At 48.7% G+C, this 16,165-nt stretch overlaps 1 protein-coding gene across 2 annotated transcripts; it reads right to left on the reverse strand.

The window, feature by feature from the left end:
* Positions 1 to 775: 775 nt before the first annotated feature.
* Positions 776 to 15,334, reverse strand: Nelfb (negative elongation factor complex member B). 2 transcript variants are annotated; one of them, XM_051184790.1, is made up of 13 exons: positions 15,016 to 15,333; positions 14,619 to 14,782; positions 14,356 to 14,455; positions 13,778 to 14,008; positions 10,630 to 10,815; positions 9,587 to 9,699; positions 8,668 to 8,770; positions 8,361 to 8,456; positions 7,661 to 7,803; positions 7,453 to 7,559; positions 3,465 to 3,606; positions 3,121 to 3,229; positions 776 to 1,545 (listed from the first exon to the last, which is right to left on the reverse strand). In XM_051184790.1, exons 1-13 carry the CDS (start codon positions 15,115 to 15,117, stop codon positions 1,399 to 1,401), a joined length of 1,743 nt encoding a protein of 580 aa, XP_051040747.1. In that variant the 5' UTR covers positions 15,118 to 15,333; the 3' UTR covers positions 776 to 1,398. The 2 variants fall into 2 exon arrangements, with proteins under 2 accessions (XP_051040747.1, XP_051040748.1); XM_051184791.1 differs by lacking the exons at positions 7,661 to 7,803; positions 8,361 to 8,456; positions 8,668 to 8,770 and having other exon boundaries at positions 15,016 to 15,334.
* Positions 15,335 to 16,165: the final 831 nt, after the last annotated feature.

Genomic DNA, 16,165 nt, shown 5'->3' on the forward strand with positions numbered 1-16,165 from the left:
CAGAAAATTGAACTAATACAGTCCCATCCCCCTTCCCTCAGCTTCAGGGATATACTCCACTGCCTGCCCCCTCCCCCACCTGGTAAGAAACAGCCAGACTCAACCAGGGAGCATATCCATTCATTCACAGCTGGGAAAAGCCAGGTATAGACCTGAGGGCCCTGCAACCACCCACACCTGCCTGACCCCATCATAGACAGGGGGCTTTCATTATGCCTCACATAGCTGCCCTGCTCAGCCACTGTCTGGTGTTTCATGTCCTGAAGGGCAGTGATGCCCAGCGCCCAGCTGGACTTTCCCTAGCCATTCAAGGGATAACTAAGCTGCCATGTGGCTGGAAAGTGTGATGTTCAGAATCACTTATGACGTAGGGCTCATGCTTGGTCCTCCTAGTGATTCCAATCCCTCATTCTGAAAGGAGTGAAAGACTGCACACCTAGATATTGGGACAGAGATCAAGGCACAGAGCTGAGAGCCTTGAGATCTTCCAGCAGCTAGGCCCTAAGCCAGGTCCCTCAGAGCAAGGTTGCCAGGCACAGAGGCCAAAGTATTGACTCTCCAGAAGAATGTTGCATCCTCCAGATGAAGTGGCAGGTGGGTCTCTGTGAGTTCAAGGCCAGTCTGGTCTACAAAGCAAGTTCCAGAATAGTCAGAGCTATTACACAGAGAAACCCTGTCTTGAAAAAAAAAAAAAAAAAAAAAAAAAAAAAAGAGAGAGAATCTTACACCCACCCCTGCTCTCAGACCCAGAACAAACAGAATCTCTCACCATGGATTTATCAAAATGTGCTTTATTTACATAAGTGGAAACTTCAGTGTGTACACCCATCGTCCCCTACGCAAGGGCCAAAACATGTAGCTGGGCAAGGATTTGCTTTCTGTTACAAAGAGTACATACACTGAGGTGGGGAGCTGCCGGGAAGAGCTCCGCCTACAGATCTCAGTCAGCAAGGACTACGCACTGACAGAAACGTGCTCAGGCCTCTGCTTCCTGCAGACTCCACCTGGCTTCTGTGGAGGACACCACTGCTGTGCTTGGGGTAACAGGCCCAGCAAATTGGCTCTGGCAAACCCAGTATATCTTTCTCCTTGGGCTTTGTCCAATCTGACTATCCGCTCAGTCAGGCCTCTCTATCCATTGCTCTCAGAAAATTAACTGGCTTTTTCTTAATACCAACCACCATCCATCTCTGCCAGAGTCAAACAGGGACCAAGCCCCACCATACCATCATGGGTCCCCCTTTGATGTGCAAGTAGACCACTGAGAACCTCTTGGTCCAGACAGCAACTTAGAGGAGAGAATATCTTGCCAAGGAGCAGCCCTCAGCTCACCCTGCACTCCTAGTTGACTAGGCCTCCTCCCATAGGGGTACTACCACTAAACAGTCCCATAGAGCCTCACAGTGGAGCTGGAGCAGTCACACTGGGAAGAGGCAGCTCCAGGGCTGGGGTCTCTGCAGCTTGGGTAGGACTGGGCTTTCGATGGTCCAACTGCTCCAACTTCTCACCAAGCTGGGAGTAGAGCTCCTTCACAGCCTCCCCACTCTGTGAGAAAACCAGACACAGGCATTGTGGTGGTTTGAAAGAAAATGGCCCCATAAGGGAGTGACACATTAGGAGGTGTGGCTTTGTTGGAGTAGGTGTGTCCCTGTGGGGGTGGGCTTTGAGGTCTCATATATGCTCAAGCCATACCCAGTGAGACTACTTCCTGTTGCCTACAAGTCAAGCCATAGGGCACTCAGCTACTTCGCCAACACCATGATGATAGCTTCTGAACTGTAAGCCACCCCAATTAAATATTTTTCCATTATAAGAGTTGCTAGGGCCAGGCATTGGTGGCGCACACCTTTAATCCCAGCACTCGGGAGACAGAGGCAGGTGGATCTCTGTGAGTTCGAGGCCAGCCTGATCTACAGAGCAAGTTCCAGGACACGCTCCAAAGCAATACAGAGAAAGCCTGTCTCAAAAAAAGAGTTGCTGTGGTTGCCGGGTGGTGGTGGTGGTGGACACGACTTTAATCCCAGCACTCGGGAAGTAGAGGCAGGTGGATCTCTGTGAATTCCAGGCCAGCCTGGTCTTCAAAGGAAGTTCCAGGACAGGATGCAAAACTACAGAGAAACCCTGTCTCAAAAAAAAAAAAAAAAAAAAAAAAAAAAAAAAAGGGGGGGCGGAGAGATGGCTCAGTGGTTAAGATCACTGACTATTCTTCCACTTCCAGAGGTCGTAAGTTCAATTCCCAGCAACCACATGATGGCTTATAACCATCTGTAATACGATCTGGTACCCATTTCTGTCCTGCAGGGACACATCTAGACAAAATACTTTATACATAATAAACAAATCTTAAAAAAAAAAAAAAAAAAAAAAAGGGCTGTGGTCATGGTGTCTCTTCACAGCAATAGAGATCCTGAAGACCCTAACTAAGACAGGCATGCCTGGGGGCTTAAAAGATGCCACAGAGGTTAAAAGCACTTGCTCTTTCAGAGGTCCTGGGTTTAATTCCCAGCACCCACATGGCAACTCACAACTGTCTGTAACTCTAATTCCAGAGGATCCAACACCCATGACAAAACACCAATGCACATTAAAAACAGGCATGCAATAGAGAATAGAGCAGGTAGTCTGAGCCTACTTGGAGGAGTGAACGCACAAATAAGATCAACCATTAAGAATACAGAAGTAGGGGCTGGAGAGATGGCTCAGAGGTTAAGAGCACTGGCTGCTCTTCCGGAGGTCCTGAGTTCAATTCCTAGCAACCACATGGAAGCTGTAATGAGATCTGGTTCCCTCTTCTGGCATGTGGACATACATGTAGGCAGAACACTGCATAATAAATAAGCATAATACATAAATAAAATAAAAAAATACAGAAGTAGGCCAGGCGGTGGTGGTGCCCATCTTTAAGCCCAGCACTCAGAAGGCAGAGGCAGGCAGATCTCTGAACTAGAAGCTAGCCTAGTCTACAAAGTGAGTTCTAGGACAGCTACAGAGAAACCCTGTCTTGAAAAAAAAGAAAAGAAAACCATGAAGGTAAGCACCAAGGACATGCATGCCACAGCTGGGTCAGCCAGGTGCATTCAGAGCAATGCTCTATTAAAAATGGGAACTGAGGATACCTACCTGGCCTGTGGGCTCCAGAGCCTTCTGCAATGCCTCCAGCTTGGAAGGGGCCACCCTTGGGTGCAAGTGGAGGAGAAGCCTCAGCACATGACGATGCACGTTTTCCTTCCTGGAAGAAAACAGTGAGGCTGGAGGGGTCAGAACAGCTACTCCTTCCTAGGCACAGCCCACCTGGGGCTGGCATGTGGGTTCAGCTCCTCCCACCCCACCTAGAGAACCGGGACATCCCAAGCTACACCCAGGAATTACCCACTATAGCACAGGTCCCAGTGCTCAACGCCCCTCCCACACTGTCAAGCACAGAACTGACAAGAAATGAAGTTCCGGTGGGTTGTGTGTCCTACCTAGGAGATGCAGTGAGGAAGAAGCCATCAAAGAGGCTGCTGCAGAAATCCTCCAGGGCAAATTCATCAGCCAGGAGTGCCAGACTCCCAGTGAGCAGGTGGAGGAAGATGTCACTGAAGGCCAGATCACCAAAAGTTTCCACTGAAAACACAACAGGGTGATGGCTCGGCCTCTGTTCTCCAGGACTAAGGTGCGCAGAGAGACTTGACTAGGTGAAGGAGATAGGTAGTCTGTAGCTCTCAGGCCAGAAGACCACAGCTAGAGTACGATGAAGGAAAGATGCTCTGCCCAACAAAATTGACCTCCACAGAGAGAAAGTCCACAAACAACCAAAGATATGCAGTAGCATAGGAGTATACAGCCCAGAGGGGAGTCTGCCAAACCCTCCCAATGACTCCTCAGTTAAGAACACAAACACTGCCAAACGCCCGATTGGAAGACACCAAAGTAGGGCAGATGGCCAAGCAATTGTAGATGAAACCTGCTCACAACCAATGACATGAAGAGTGCTGCTACCACAGGCCGGGCTGCTAGAGACAGACCACAGAGTGATGCCCAGACAGCAGTCACTCAAGAAGAGATGACAGTGTGGCCTTGCCTAAGGACAGACACTGTGTAGACAACCTTGGGATCCACCACCATTCCTGACAGTTGGAGCAGGTGTTTTGATGGCAGAGCTAGTTGGAACCACTTGAACCTATGGGAAAGCTGGAACACTTTTCAGGGAGACTCAGCTGTTCTGGGGGTATTAATGAAAACAGATTTGATGTCCATGCCCTGCCTGGCCATATGCATGATTACCAAGAGGCTGAGATGCTTGTATTCTTCCACCTTCAAATAACCATGACACTTGAAAATCCTGACTTGGGCCCAAGACACAGGAACTCAGCCACCATCCATCCATCCATCCAGTGACACAAAGCTCACAGCAGGTTTGTTCAGAGGCGGCCCTGGTCTTAAAATCATCCTTCCCCCCCCCCCCCCCAAGGTAGGATGCCTACTAAGACAAGTGTTCTGGTCTGATTCTGAAACATCTCCTACAGGATCATGCTTTGAACATTTGGTCCCCGCTGATGGTGCTATTTTGAGGTGAGGCCAAGCTGGTGGAGTAGATCACTAAGAGCAGGCATTTGAGGGTCCCACTCTGCTTCGTGGTTTGCTGTGACACGAATAGCCTCTGCCACATACTCCCATTGCTGTGCTCTGCTATGTCTTCCCCACCAATATGAACTGAAACTCTCTGAAACTGGGTCAAAATGATTAATTTGAGACTGGAGGTGGCTCAGGGCTTAGAAACACTGGCACTCTTGCAAAGAACACATATTCAATTACTAACATCCACATGGTGGCTCACAGCAGCCTGGAATTCAAGATCCAGCGGGTCTGATACTCTCTGGACTCTGTGGTCACTGCACACACCTGGTACACTCATATTCCTTTAGGCAAAACACTCACAAAACAAAAATAAACTCTTAGCTGGGGCTTGGTGGCACACACCTTTAGTCCTAGCACTGGGGAGGTGTACACAGGTAGATCTGTGACGTCGAAGCCAACCTTAATCTATATTGTGAGCTCCAGGACACCCAGAACTATATATTGAGATCCTGTCTCAAAAGCCAAAACCAAAAATCAAATAAAAGTAGAAAACAGACTTAAAAAACATTCTTGTTTATTCTGTTGCTTCTGTTGGTATCACAGCTATACAAAGTACCTAATATGGCTGGGCATGGTGGTATACACCTGTAATGTCAGAAGATGGCAGGCAAAGGCAAGACCAGGAGTTTAGTCCATATTTGGAGCCAGGCATGGTGGCACAGGCTTTAGTCAGCACTGGCAGAGCTGGGTGTGATGGTATATGTCTTTAATCCCAGTATTTGGGAGGCAGAGGCAGGTGGATCTCTGAGTTAAAAGGCCAGCCTGATCTATATTGGTTCCAGGTCAGCTAGGACTACATAGAGACCCTGTCTCAAAAATAAACAAAACAAACAAGCAAATGAGTGGGTAAAGGCAACACAAACTTGGAGCCCTGAGCTGATTTTCTGGAACCCACAGGAAGGTGGGAGGAGAGAGTTGACTCCACAAAGTTTCCTCTGACCTATAAACAGGAGCTGTGGTGTGCACAGCTACATATACAGAATATTAAATATTTTAAAAACAAAATTCAAGAAAACTGATTAGAACTCATTCAAACATAAGATCAAGCAAGTTTTTTTTTGAAATTTAATTTTATGTGTATAGATATTCTGCCTGATGTATGTTTGTATATTATGGATGTATCTGGTGCCTACAGAGGCCAGAAGAGGACATTGGATCCCCTAGAACTGGAGTTACAGACAGTTGTGAGCTTCCATGTAGATTGGGGAATTAACTGGGAATCCTCTGAACAACAAATAGTGCTCTTAACCACTGAGCCATCTCTCCAGCCTTGAGATTTTTTCTAAACATGACTGAATGCTGCACCACAGGTACATTACAGGTAGACATCCCTCAGCCAGGAAGGGCAAGCCATACTGCCAGTTTATTGGTATCATACCAGATGACTGACAAAACAGACTGAAATGCATGGAAAGGCAAATCAAAGTTACTCCATGTATTCCTAAGGTCTTAAGCAAGCTAACTCTGTGACCAACAGGATGTTTTGATACCTCTAAACCTGGAGAAGGCATAGACTGTATAGAAGGAATTTGGCTATACCCTATTTTAGCTCAGCAAGGCTCACTTCAAATTTCCTGACTCTAGAACAATAGACAGTTTAAGTCTGAGCTGTTTTAAGCTGCTAAATCTGTGGTAACTTGTTGAAAGGAAAACTACAGGGCAGGCCAAGAAAATCCAGTGAGATGGAAGCTACATAAACCAATATACACAGACCAAGCAGAAAACAAGTATACCAGTGACTTACAAACACATTTAGAGGAGAAGCTGGCTGGTGATGCCCAGCATTGAAGGGCTAAGGCAGGGGGCAGAGGCAGTAGATCTCTGAGTTCAAGGCCAGCCTGGTCTACACAGTAACTTCCATGACAGCCAGGGCTACACAGTGAGTCTCTATCTTAAAACAAAATAAAATTGGGGAAAAAATGAAAAGAAATCCCATCTTTATTTTCAATCCTCTAAACTCAGGACAAAGGATGAGTCCGCAAATGCCTGGAGCCTGTCATCACAAAGACATAGGATGTCACTGCAGCAACCCTTCCCAGGAAGCCTGTAGCTTTAGGTGGTTGTTTTTGTTGCTGTTGTTGTTGCTGGGGATAGAATCCAGTACCTTATTCATGCCAGGTTAATGCTCTTATCACTGAACCACACTATATCCCATAGCTTTACTACTGAAGAGCCCACTCAGAACTCCCTTTTTATCCCCAGGCAGCTAGGGGAAAGAGGCCCCTTGAATAAGGGGTCTGTATAAACACCAAAGAGTTGTGCTTTTTACCAATCAGAACAAAATAAAGGTTTTTGTTGTTGTTGTTTGTTTTGTTTTGAGACAGGATCTCTCCTGGACAACCTAAACAGAGGTCTGGCCAAATGGCTCAGTGAGTTTTAAAAAAAACAAAACAAAACAAAACAAAAGAAAACAACACCCACAAGCCTGGAGACCTGAGTTGACTGCCTGGAACCCACATAAAGCTGGAAGGAGACATCTGGTTATGTAGACCAGGGTGACCTTGAACTCACAGAGATCTGCTGGCCTCTGCCTCTTAACTGCTGGAATTAAGTGTGCCACCACACCTGGCTATGAATCCCTTCTGCAGGAAATCATAAGACCCACCAGTAACTCTGAAACAGAGCTAAGACCTGCCTACAAACATACATACATACATACATACACACACACACACACACACACACACACACACACACACACACACACACACAGTGCCTACTGACATGGAAATCAAGCTATAGAAGTTGGGGGTGAAGGCAGAAACAATGACAGAGCTCAGGCCCAGCTCAGGTCATAGGTGGCAGGCAAGCAGCATAGCCATCGGGACTCACCGAGTCCAGGCAGCAGGCGCAGGAGTGCATTCTTGTTTCTCTGCTTGGTGATGTGCAGGACGTAGTACAGTCCCACCTCACAAGCCATGCGTTGCTCCTGCAGAAACCTGCATGCAAGAAGCCACAGCCTTCAATCAGACCACCCGGCAGCACCTTCACCTGCAGCCCCACTCTGCTGCCTCCCCCAAACACTGCCCTGGAGTCCTACTTGGTGAAACTTTCAGGAAGCGTGTTGGGGTACGTGACTGGGGCTTTCTCCTCAGCTGGAAGCTTCTGATCTACGTTGAAAGTGTAGTCATCCACCACGAAGGACATGAGCATTGGCAGGAACTTGGTGATGAGCTCTGCCTCCTGGCAGAAGGAGTGTCTGAGGCCACTAAGGTCCCACTGATCCCAGCTGCTCTCAAAATACACCCTAAACCACCACTTTGCCCAGTGCACATCAACCAATATACTTTCCTCAAATCCATCTTTCCTGGACATTGGTTCCCAGGATCCTTCCTTCCTGTATCCTGAGACTCATGACCAGTGCTATGTTCTATTATCATGTTCCTTTTTTTCTTTTTCTTTCTTTCTTTCTTATTGCTTTGGAGGCTGTCTTGGAACTCGCTCTGTAGACCAGGCTGGCCTCAAACTCACAGAGATCCGCCTGCCTCTGCCTCCTGAGAGCTAGGATTAAAGGTGTGTGCCACCACCCCCAGCCAGTGCTATGTCCTTGAATCTCTCATTTGGTATAATCACGGCTGCACCTGCAAAGCCCCACTGGGCCCCAGTCCCCAAGGAGTAGCTCACCCTGCATCCTTGATGGGTGTTCACCTAAAGACTCTAAAAGTAGAGTTCTGCTACCAGAGGGCCCCACCCTGCCATTCCCCATAATTAGAAGAAAAGGAGGAAACTAGACCCCATACCATCTTGGGCTCCTTGAAGACCTGGCTGTCTATTAAGTCCCATGCACCTTGGCCCAGCGCCAGCAGCCTAAGCAGGAGGAGGAGGTCAGGGCTATCCTGAAAGAAGACAGAAGCCTCAGCAAGAGCTCACAGAGACTGTTCCATCCTCTGGTCTCCCTGAACAAAGCAGGGCTCTGCTTCCTAGGGCCAGGACCCTAGAAGAGCAATCATAAGGCACTCATGACCCATTCCCCACCCACTGAGCGAAACCCAATTTCACCAGTGGACAGTATGTCCTCTGCATAGTCACCAGCATGCCTATGCTCACCCTGGGTAGTGTCTCCTGGCTAACCAGCTCCTGCAAGTGCCTGATGGTGCTCAGAGACAGTGTGTTGATGGCAAAGGGGTCACACAGGATCATAGACAAATCCCTGGAAGGAACCAGACCTTGGCATAAATTGAGAAGCCTGACTATTCTGTTTCTAATAGCTGCAGTGTCAGGTGCACAGGGACAGCCACAGACTAGGATGCACGGGCTTGGGGACTGACCCCAGAGGGCAAGCCTCTCTGTATTGAATTCATAAATTATCCATAACTTACTCAAAGATCTTCTAAACTATAGAGTAAAAGAAAAATCCACCCCCCAATAAATTCATACTTTGTTTCAAAAACCCTGACTAAAAGGCAAGTAATGGTGGCACATGCCTTTAATCCTAGCACTCAGGAGGAAGAAGCAGACACATCTCTGGGATGAGTTTGAGGTTACATGGTGCTTGGTCTACACAGTGAATCCCTACAAAAAACCCTATCTCAAAAGAAAAACAAAATCCGTGGCTTAGACTCTAGGTTTAGCCAGTGAAAGAATATAAAGCCAGTGAAACATGGCAAGGCCGTACCAGCAGCACTGTGTCTGCATACAGACAGAGGTTGCTGGAAATCAGACAGGAGTATCTAATCCAGGCCTCAGCTCAGACAGCACACCCTAGCTTGCTATAGACAGCAGTCCCCTCCTACCTAAGCTCCCTATGCTGGCTCCCCCAGTAACTTCATGCCTCTCAGGTATGGACTCTTTTGCTACTGTGACTCATTCCAAGCAATGAGTTAGCACTGTTAGCAGCAAGCCTGGTACCCATCACAACTGTCCCAAAACAGACCAGAATGGGCCCAAACTACCAATAGCAGACAAGCCCCACTGCATGCTTGTTTTGGGATCCCCAGGCCAGGGCCCTCACAGAGCTGACTCTCACCCCAGAACTTGTTCCTGCCCCTTCTTCACACCATCAAGAAACCCCTGTAGCTCTCGGGCTCTTTTGCTGTCCACAAACCGCTCACGGATACAGGCATCCAGGCACCAGGTGAACTACAGGAAGGAAGTATACAATCTCAGAATACCCAGGCTCTCACCCCTCAGTCAAACTCTGCCACTGCCCAAATGGCTGTGGGAACTGCAAGACTAGATAAACATAAGCCAAGGCCCACAGTCCCACCCTAGGCCAAGCCCAGGGTAGAAAGGAGCCTGGAGAGGACAGAGAAAATGGCAATTAGTAGAAGGGGGCCATGCTGAAGGCTGGGCAGCAGACTTCTTCAGGTTTAGACAGCCAAGACTACCATTGCTTTGTCACTCAATCACTGGGTACTAACAAAGAAAAAGAAACACAGTACTCATCCCCCAGTGTTCAGAAGGAAACATGGTATGGACTGAGACACCAGTGAGCTTTCATGGGGGACCAGTGGCCTACAGGGAGCAGGAGGCTCCTCAGGCCCCAAAGCAGCAAGGATCAGGATAGCATATAGAGGAGGTATATTTGTTTTCCCTGACAGGGAACTAAACAGGACTGGCAGCTGGGGTGACATATTATGGCAGTTTTGTGGTGTTGCTCAGTGCTTAGCAATAAGCAACACCACACAGTACCCTGGAGGTGGTCTCAGATTTCCTGTGCTCTTGGTGGGGGATAGAGGGAGGTGCAGAAAATCCCATTCCTAGATTACCTTGGTGCTGGCCAGCAAGAGGCATTGAGGGCTCTGGGCACAAGAAACCAAGAGCCCAACAGAAAGATGGCCATAGGGCCTGCCACTTACAGCTACAGAGTGGAAGCTGTAGGACCAGCAAGAGGCAGCTGGACAGCTGGACAGCTAGGTCTCTGCAGGACCTGTTCACCCTCAGCGGGGCTGAGGGACACAAAGCTTGCAGTCTGAGAAGCAAGCTTAGATGTGGTCAGCAGGTCATTCCTGGCTTAATGAATTCAGAGGAGGACACAGGGGAAGTGCATGGGTGGGCATGCAATACTACCTTATGGCAAGGATCCACAGTACAGATGTCACTGACATCCAAGTCATGCAGGGACATGAGCAGCTCAGCTCGTAATGTACAATAATGCACATTCCTGGTCCGCAGAAACAGTGTGCGCAGAAACTGCAACACCATGTCATAGAGCTTCACATTCTTCCCTACCATCTGTGTCAGCTTCTGTACCACCTAGGGGCAAGACAGAAAAATGGAGTCCAAAATCCTCACCCAAGGACAGGGACAAGTGGTACACACCTTTAATCTCAGCACTCGGGAGGCAGAGGCAGGTGGATCTATCTGGGTTCACCTAGACCAAGTTCCAGGACAAGCCAGAGCTGCATAAGTAAACAAACAAAAACCAAAAAACCCTGTCTCAGAAAGTAAAAACATAAATACTACTCAGGCAACAACACACACTGGTGCCCTAGATTCAGAGATGCCCTGTCTCTTTTAGGTGTGAGACATTTCCGCTCTCAAGCTGGTAGCTCCACATTTATCCCAAACATACCTTGGTCTGTGATCTACTTTAACTTCAAGCACCTGCCTGTCAGGTTAAGGGGTAGGTGACTCATTCTAGAAGCAGTGCTGAGAGCCCATCTGAAGAAAGAGACCCAACACAGAAAGCTCAGGCTATATTGCCACTGCCTCTGGGCCTATGTTAAGGCCTATGAGGACAAACTGGGTTCTCCCCTTCCCTGTCTTGTACCCAAGCTTATGGCTGTGACCATCCTTGTCCCAATGCTAGTACCAGGGCCACAGAATACACCAGGGTGCCTGGCATCAAACCACTAACACTGACATTCAGCTCTATCTTGGACTGTAGGCAAGGGCCATGAAGGGACACCAGTGCCTACTCCCTTGGCAGGTGTCACCCACCCTACATTTACCCAACAAAGGCAAACTGCACAATCCTGCTTAATATAAAAGCTTCAGCCAATACAATTCGCTCAGCTGCTAACTGGACATGGTTAACTGAGTCTCAGGCCTATGGTACAAAGAAATATTCGGGGTTAGTCCAAGGTGAAGTTATCACAAGAAGCCCAAAGTCATCAGGCTAGACTCAGCAAGTAATAAGGTCAGTGGAGAAGACAGCAGGGTGGCAAGAGCCAGTAGTTCTGGTAGTTCATTCTCCAAAACCCCTGCCAAGAACTCTTGGACTGACCTGGATCTTTATCTCAGGGACAAAATCTTCACATCACTCAAGCCATGTGGCTACCCCAAGGCTCCCTCATTCACTGGGTACAGATCCCAGAGACAATCTAACCCTGACATGGAGTGTGCCTGCTTCACACATGACTGACCAACTTGGGAGCACCTGCTCATAGGCAAGACAGCTGTCCTACAGCCAAGACTGAAAGAGGACCCATTAGCCTGATGTCCCCAGTGCTGTAAAATCATAGAGCACTTAGAAGAGTCTGCAAAGTTTCCAAGAGGAAAAACAGGCCAGCATCAAAGTGATATACATCAGACTCATCTGCAGAAACAAAAAACAGAGACCATCACAAAAGTCTTCGACACTTTGGACTTAATTCTAAATCCAGCCACTTGGCCCAAAAGTCCAAACAACATCTGATGTGTCAGCTCTGGAAGCTCACACCTAAAAGAGACAGGTGAAAGAAGTCTGTAGAATAACCCACTCAACACAGGACACTGGGCTAAATCAGACCTGGTGTGGCATGTCAAAGTAGGATAGTCATGAAGGCCAATGGATCAGGGAGCCAGAAGAAGCATGGAAGAAGTCAGCATATCAGTGGGCACTATACAGAGAGCTAGACAACTGGAAAGTAGGTACACCTGAGCCCACACTTGCAAAAACCTGTTCTACCATTCTCCACCATATATACTTGAGACAGGGTCCTTCACTAAACCTGTAGCTCAACAGGTCTTGTTTGTTTCTGTCTACACTGGCAGGCCAGCAAGCCCAGTGATTTCTCCTGATTCTGCCTTGTCCCTTCCAGCTCTAGGGTCGCAGGAATCTGTGGCCACCCTAGACTTCTTTATGCGTGTTAGGGATTCAAATTCAGGTCTTGTAAATAATCTTACCTAAAAAGCATCTTCCCACTTCGTCCCTACATACTTTCCTGCTCCTCTGGATAGTTTTTCATTTGAGCTTATATACATAAGAATACAACTTTTAAAAAAATCAACCCAAGACAAGGCCACTCAAGCAGTCCTCCTCCGTCAGGAGTCAGTGCTGCCTGTGGTTGAAACAGAAGGTGGAAGAAAGGCTGGGAAACAGAGGGAGCCTGCTCTGCCTGACAACAAGGGAAAGAGGAATGTTTAGGGAAGGATGAGAACCATAGAGAAAGAAAGACAGGAATGGCAAGAGCCACAAGTCCCTCCTACATGGCAGCCAGCAATACCCATGGGGGAGACTTAAAACCCAACTAGAGCAATGAGCCACACAAGGCTCTTCCGGTGTGGAACATGGCAAATGGTATGCCATAAGCTTGAAAAGCTCACCAGGCTTCAAACTCGGTAACTCCTGGGATGAGGGCAATATAGCTAAACAATGGCTCATGTCAATTACAGGTTGAAAGACAAAACTTTGAATGTATCAGGTTAAGGCAAAACATCAAAAATGACCTCATCTACTTTTGTCAAAGTACATACTAGGAAAATTTGAATAATTTATATAACTCACTTTATCTTTTTATTGACAAGTGCTAGCCTAAAGTAAGCTAGTTACAAAGTCTTGACTTAAGAACTGACAAGATAATGGGTGATGGTCACACACACCTTTAATCCTAGTACTTGGGAGCAGAGGCAGGTGGATCTCTGTGAGCTCAAAGCCAGCCTAGTCTACATAGGGAGCTTCAGACCAGACAGGGCTACATTGTGAGATCCTGTCTCAAAAATGAATAAATAAGTTGCTTATAGCAGATTTGAATTTTTAAAATGCCAACATAAGTAACAGGTAAAAAATAATAGGTAAAAAGTTGAATTCAGTGTTTTTTGTTTTTTTTGAGAAAGTATCTGCTACGTTACTCAGACAGGCCTCAAACTCACAGCAATCCTCCTGCCTCAACCTTCTGCCAACCAACCTTTCCCAAGCTACATATACAAGCTCATGCTTACAGAAGCACTCCCAGGGAAGAGGCAAGGGAGAGTCTAGTCACAAACCCTGGGAGTTATACCCTGCCCTTCTCACCTCTCCCTGGCGCCTGGTCTTGGGGGAAGGGCTGAAGAAGTTGTGCAAGACAGAGAGCTCTGTGCTAAAGAGTGCACTCTCTTTCTCCAGGATATACTGCTTCAACAGCGGTGAGACTTCATCACCAAAGAGTGCTTGGTTGTCTTGCCAGATCTGCCTCTTCACCTCCACGGCACACGCTCGGTACAATTCCTTGTCAGCCATCACCAGCTTCAGCTTCTTCTCAGGGACCTACAGAGCAAACACCACAGCTCCCTGCAAGTGGTGCCTGTGTCCCCAAGTCTCCCTCAGCACAGGCCAAGAGGCCTCAGCTGCCTACAGAACCTGTAGAGCCCAGCCACAGCAACAGAGACACACCTGTGATGGACCTCCAAGTCTTAGCAGGTGAATTCAGACATCCAGAATCCCTATAGACCTCTCCCAGGAAAGACCCACCCTCCAACTCAAGGGCTCATCCAGGGGAAGTCTGCCCAGAGCCTGCTGGAGGGCAAGTCCATAAAACTTTCCAGGAGCTAAGATGACAGTATGTATCACAGGCCACTGACCTCCCCTGGGAGGGCTTGCTTCATTGCTCTCACCTTGGGCAAATGTTTCATAACACACATCACCACTGGTTGTAGGGATGGCATCTTGACCAGAGAAAAGCTCTTTTCCAGAAGGTCTTCCAGCTTCTTGTACCTGGGCAGATTTGCACAGTTGAGAAAGTGAGTCTCCACATGCAGGACATACAGAGGAATCTCCTCCAACATATTCCAGGTCGTATCTACAAGCACGACTGTGCAGCCATAGGGGGCATTAAATGCTACCCACAAAGATAAGAAGCTCCCCAGTAGAGACCCACCTCTCCTCTGCCTTTCCCTCAGAGGCGATAGCTGACACTCGTTCCAGCAGTTTGTCGCGTAGCTCATCAAACACTGACTGATGGAACTCCAGCCGCGGTGTCCCGTGCAGGTCCAAGAAGGGCAGGGCCGACTGCAGGGAGGGCAGCAGCACCCCATTCTCTGTCTGGAAAAGCAGAGGGTCAACGCATATGCATTTTGCTTGGCCGCAGTCAACACAGCACGGGCACCATGGATGCCCTGAGTACACGGGTCCAGTGTGGTAACCGCGAAAAAGGCAAAAACAGTTATTCAGTGGGTTCCTAGCTCAGAACCTCCAGTGTCTCCTCCATCCAAGAGCAGAGAAAGCGCAAAACTGTGTCCGGCTTTCCCAGCAGCCCGGGGCCCCCTCCTGCTCACCTGAAATTGCTCAATGGCCTTGAGCGGCTCGGTGCAGTTGGTCAGGGTCTCTTTCAGGTCCTCGCCATTGGCCACGCCCAGGTCCTGGAGCCCCGCGAACATGGCCGAGGCTCCGGCTGCCGCCCGGCTGTGTACCCCATCCCCGCCGCGCTCCCCTGGAGCGGTCGAGGACGCTGAAGAAGCGCCAGAAGCCCTCTCCACGATGCCACGGGTACCCCCCGAACCCCGCTCGCCCGCAGCCTCCAGCGTGGCCAGATCGCCTCAGCAGAGCCGCTTGCCCCGACCCACACCTCCCACTTCCGCCCTTCACTGCCTTGGTCCAGCAGCCAATAGGTCCCGGGAAAACGCCGCCACCACGCGCAGGTTCCGGGCAGCGACCCAGTAAGAGACAGACTTGTATAAGGGGCGGAGTCGGGATGACGCAACCACTTCTCGAGAGGCCTTGGCCGCTCTAGCCCCCTCCAGTGCCACGAAATCTTCCTTTCTCCTCGTCTGCGCTGTACACACCAGAACCCACGCTCTGAGCCAGCGGAGGAGCGAGGGGTGGTAGTAGCAGGCCTCTAGACGTGTGGTAGAATCACCTTCCTTATGAATTTCAAAATTGACTTGTATCCAAGTACATTTTATATGATTGTGGAGATAGCACTCTTTTGATGTTGAGGTTTCTTTTTCCCCCCTTGTGCCCATAGGTGTATTCTTCACAAGGCTCCCACCATTGCCTTCATTTGAACTGAAATCTCTAGTGGCCCCAAGGGTGCTTTGCCAGAGCCCTGGGTATACAGTGGGAACCACACCTTCCTTGTGAGCATGCAAAGATTGCGATTTGAGTTATATAGTCCACGTTCCAGTGTCCCTTGTCCTTGGCAGTAAGAGAGGCTAACTTGGCTGGAAGGGCTCTCACAGTCTGCTGTGTAAGCGCTTGTGCTCAGCATTTAGCTCTCTGCAGCCTTCCCACTATTCCAACTGGCCCTTTATCCCATCAGCCTACTACTACACACACACCCAAACAACACACCTCTCTTTTTCATGTGCCTTTGCTGCTGAGGTTTACCCTGCTACAAATTCCCTCCTTGCTGCCCACCATTCTTGCCTATTGGAAGCCATTTCTCTTACTGCCCTCCTCCAGGAAGCCCTAGGCAGACTTCTTGTG

The sequence above is a fragment of the Phodopus roborovskii genome, unplaced genomic scaffold (genome assembly GCF_943737965.1).
Source record: "Phodopus roborovskii unplaced genomic scaffold, PHOROB, whole genome shotgun sequence".
Taxonomy (NCBI): Eukaryota; Metazoa; Chordata; class Mammalia; order Rodentia; family Cricetidae; genus Phodopus; species Phodopus roborovskii.